The 4,088-nt window shown below is 33.4% G+C and overlaps 1 protein-coding gene across 1 annotated transcript; it reads right to left on the reverse strand.

The window, feature by feature from the left end:
* Positions 1-3,298: 3,298 nt before the first annotated feature.
* Positions 3,299-3,781, reverse strand: LOC134846807 (carbohydrate sulfotransferase 14-like). Its single transcript, XM_063864199.1, has one exon. The coding sequence runs from the start codon at positions 3,779-3,781 to the stop codon at positions 3,299-3,301; it is 483 nt and encodes a 160-aa protein (XP_063720269.1).
* Positions 3,782-4,088: the final 307 nt, after the last annotated feature.

Here is a 4,088-nt window from a genome sequence, read left to right on the forward strand (position 1 = left end):
CCTGCGTTCAGTTAAGTACTCATAGTTTCAAATATTTTGGAAGCGAAATTATTCATTCTAACATCAAACCATGAAGTTTCTTTAGTCAAATGGTCGGCGGCATAGTTTGCTATTGGGTGCAAAACTTCTGCAGAGAGGCGTTTAGCAGACTTATGATATACATAAAATGTCTATAGTTTTTAAAATGTCTGCTTTTGCTCATTGATAAGTTTGCGAGATAAAAACTTGTCAAATTAGGTCAATTTTAATTGATTAATATCGATTATCAACCTTTTTTGTTTGCATAGTTGTCTTCGACCTGCTTCTGAATTGTTTATTTCTTATGATCTTTGTGGACGTTGGTTTAAGTGAAAAATGATGAAATTATTTTATGCGTTTCAGTTCAATTCAAATTTGAAGTTTTTTTTTCATTTCGTCTCCATTAGAGTTGTTTCATGATGCGTATTTTTTAAATATATCCATTTTAAATATATCCAATAGTTTATTAGTTTTTTCAAATAACAAAATTTCTAAAAGTGAGATATCTTGTCACATTTTGGTTCATCAACTTTTACCACGAAACAAAAGTTTTGTAGAGATCATTTCATTTTAGTGAAAAAATTCCGCGGTAGGTGAAAAATAAATCTTTCGAATAAATAATGAAACTAAAGCAATGTCCTGATATTTTGGTGGTTCAGGACATTGCTTTAGTTTTCACTGCTAAAATATCAGGACATTGCTTTAGTTTCATTATTTTTTATTCGGAAGATTTATTTTTCCACCTACGCGGAAATTTTTCACTTAAAATGAAATGATCTCTACAAAACTTTTGTTTCGTGGTAAAAGTTTGATGAACCAAAATGTGACAAGATATCTCACTTTTAGAAATTTTGTTATTGGAAAAAAACTAATAAACTATTGGATATATTTAAAATAGTTCTTTATTGTGACAAAATTTTGCCAATATAAGAATTTATAATTGATTAGAATTGATTTAAAGAGTTTTTGTAGGAAAGATTATCAAATATAATTTATTGTAAGAGTCCCACAATTATTAGCGGTTTTAAATCTTTTAAACGACTAAATCTGGTAATTGTTCCGACTTTCGATACGAAAGTAACGGAATATTTGTGCTCGGGGTGGGTTTTTTTTTCTTCAGACAAATTTCGACTTTTAACTAGCCACTTTTGACGGAATTTTTTTTATCATTCGAAAGGTATTGTTTTCTTGAGCTCAAATTTGAAAGATATTTTATCTGTGATCATTTTTCGTAAAGTTATGGGGGTTTAAAGGTTGCCATTTTGGCCAATTTGGGACAATTAACGCGCGATATGTTTCGCGCTATTAACGCGTAAGCCAGATTTAATCCGTCTTAGAAATCGTTCCAAATTGGTTTAACGAAGCTTATTTGCCATAAATGATTTGTTACAAGTAGCGAAAGCTATCCTTTTGTACTTTATATGGCGTGTGGGGGGATGATTTTCATAAAAAATTTCAAATTTTAGAAAAAAAAATTTTAATTTTGTTATATATATTTTTTTAATGATATTACTGCTCCATAAACCTAAATAGGTAGTCGAACATTCAGGGCTTCGCCCTGATACGAGCATTTTTGTTATTATGAGTTATAATTGTGAGAAAAACAACAAATTAATTCGTTTAAATCATTATCACGCCAAAACTTGAATGTGGGCGAACAAGTTTTTAAGAAATAGGTTGCAAATAGTGCGTGTCTTTATCGTCTGATGTTTGACTAATTTATTATTTAAACAGTCAAAATTTGTAAGTTTTTGCATTATTTGCTATTATGGAAACTCTTAGTTGTCAAAGTTATAAAGGTATCCCCTTGAAAATACAGTTGGGGTAAACATTTTAGAGTTCGTGATTATGTTGCCGACTTTAAGCGAACAAGATTGCGATTTTGAGCGACATACGGTGCCCCATTGCACGACCCATCTTACAAACTTTATAGAATCATCTTTAGATCTTTCAGTATTGCGCAACTTTGCGTGACTTTGCGCAACCATACTTAATTATGCTGCAATTTTGCGCGAACCAAACCTCTGCGTGAGAATTTTTCGAGGATTTTTGGACATCATTTTTGGCACCATGGAGAAGTCTGGTTCAAAAATTTAGATTGCGGAAAGCTTAGTGTCGGCTAATGTTGTGCAACGAGGCACGTAACCATTACACTTTTCGTTTTTTCTGCTAGTGTTTTCACTATATTCAACCACTGTTAGCTGGATTTAGGACTCTGAGATTTGCTTAATGAGTTCTAACTGGTCATGGTCTTATGTTTTGAAAACCTCTGTCTTCAGTTTTTTATGTTGATGACCTTATAAAAGGGCTCCAAGACAAATTAAAAGAAAACGAGACAAAATTTTTTGGAGCAAAATGAACAGTTTGAATGTTTTTTTTTGTATCGTTCGAATGGGGGAAATGCGCTCTATTTAAAAGTGAAAACTTTTTGAGGGTGATTAATCTATATTATGTGAAACTCTTGCCAATAAACTCCGCATTGCGCTATCGCAATTGAAACCGCTGTTTGAACAGGAAATCAATATATTTTTGGAACCCATACCTTTTGATAGCTTTTTAGTAATGAATAATAAAATCAAAACAAGACTGCTCGTATCAGGGCGAATCCCTGAATGTTCCGACTGCCTTTTAAGGTTTATGGAGCAGTAATAACATTAAAAAATTCAATGAAACAAAACAAAATCAAAAAAAAAAATTCTAAAATTTGAGATTTTTTATGAAAATCATCCCCCCACACGCCATATAAAGTACAAAAGGATAGATTTCGCTCCTTGAAACAAATCAATTATGGCAAACAAGCTTCTTTCAACCAATTTGGAACGATTTATAAGACGGATTAAATCTCCGCTTACGCGTTAATAGCGCGAAATATATCGCGCGTTAATTGTCCAAATTGGCCAAAATGGCAATCTTTAAACCCCCGTAACTTTACGAAAAATGATCACAGGTGAAATATCTTTTCAAATTTGAGCTCAAGACAACAATACCTTTCGAATGATGTAAAATTCCGTCAAAAATTCCGTCAGAAATTCCGTCAAAAATGGCTAGTTAAAAAGTCGAAATTTGTCTGAAGAAAAAAAACCCACCCCGAGCACAAATATTCCGTTACTTTCGTATCGAAAGTCGGAACAATAAAAACTGAAAATAACCATGCAGCTCCATCAAACAGAAACTTTTAGACTGGAATTTATTGCTGCGATTCTCTAGTTCGTTTGTAAGTTTTCAAGTTGCACCCTATTGACATTTCAAAGCTTAATTTTAAAGAAAAAGAACTCGTTGTTCATTTCGGCGACAGTTTGGATAGCAAACTGTATGGATTGTATCCGAAAGCAAGATAGTCGAGTCTGTACTTCCAGATGAACTTCTTCATCAGTTTCGGATCTAACTGGAGATAGATGTCATTCATTGCTTTTCCTGTGGTGTTTTTCAAGCTTACATTCGTAGACACCTGGTCTTTTGGATCGAAAGGAATTTTCATGTGTAAACTAGTTTGACGATTGATTATTGCATCCATATCAGATATCATTGTCTCGGTTCTTCCTAGATAACTGACGTTGAGAGAACAAGGGTTGCATAATTGATACTGTGGTTTGAAGTGGCGATCTGTGACGTCATTTTTAATCAAGTGCTCAAAATATTCAACAATGGTCCAATTTCTACCGTTGAAATAATTTTCTTTCTTAACTTTGTTGTAATATGCCGACACAGCACGCTCAAACGGATCTCTCACGAACATAAAGCCGAACCAAAACTCAGCCGCCATAAGTCTTTTGAGTTTTTTACAATTCGTTTTGGTAACTTTAGGGTCAAGAGCTGGATGCGGTATCTTAAGCCTATGAAGGACATCTGAGTCATGAAAATAAGGCCAGAAGAAAACTCCACGAGTTGAAGTACCTAAACATACATGCACACATAATTGAAACTTTGTGAATTGCCATTTAATTTTTACATTCCTAAAATTTGAGTACACCAAACAAAACCACAGCTCTAAGCTTTGAAATAGTAATTGTGTAGTTTTCTAGCAAATAGAATTTCAAACAGTAGCCGATCCATTTGGCCGCCGCTGTATG

This window comes from Symsagittifera roscoffensis, chromosome 5 (assembly GCF_963678635.1).
Source record: "Symsagittifera roscoffensis chromosome 5, txSymRosc1.1, whole genome shotgun sequence".
Lineage (NCBI taxonomy): Eukaryota > Metazoa > Xenacoelomorpha > Acoela > Convolutidae > Symsagittifera > Symsagittifera roscoffensis.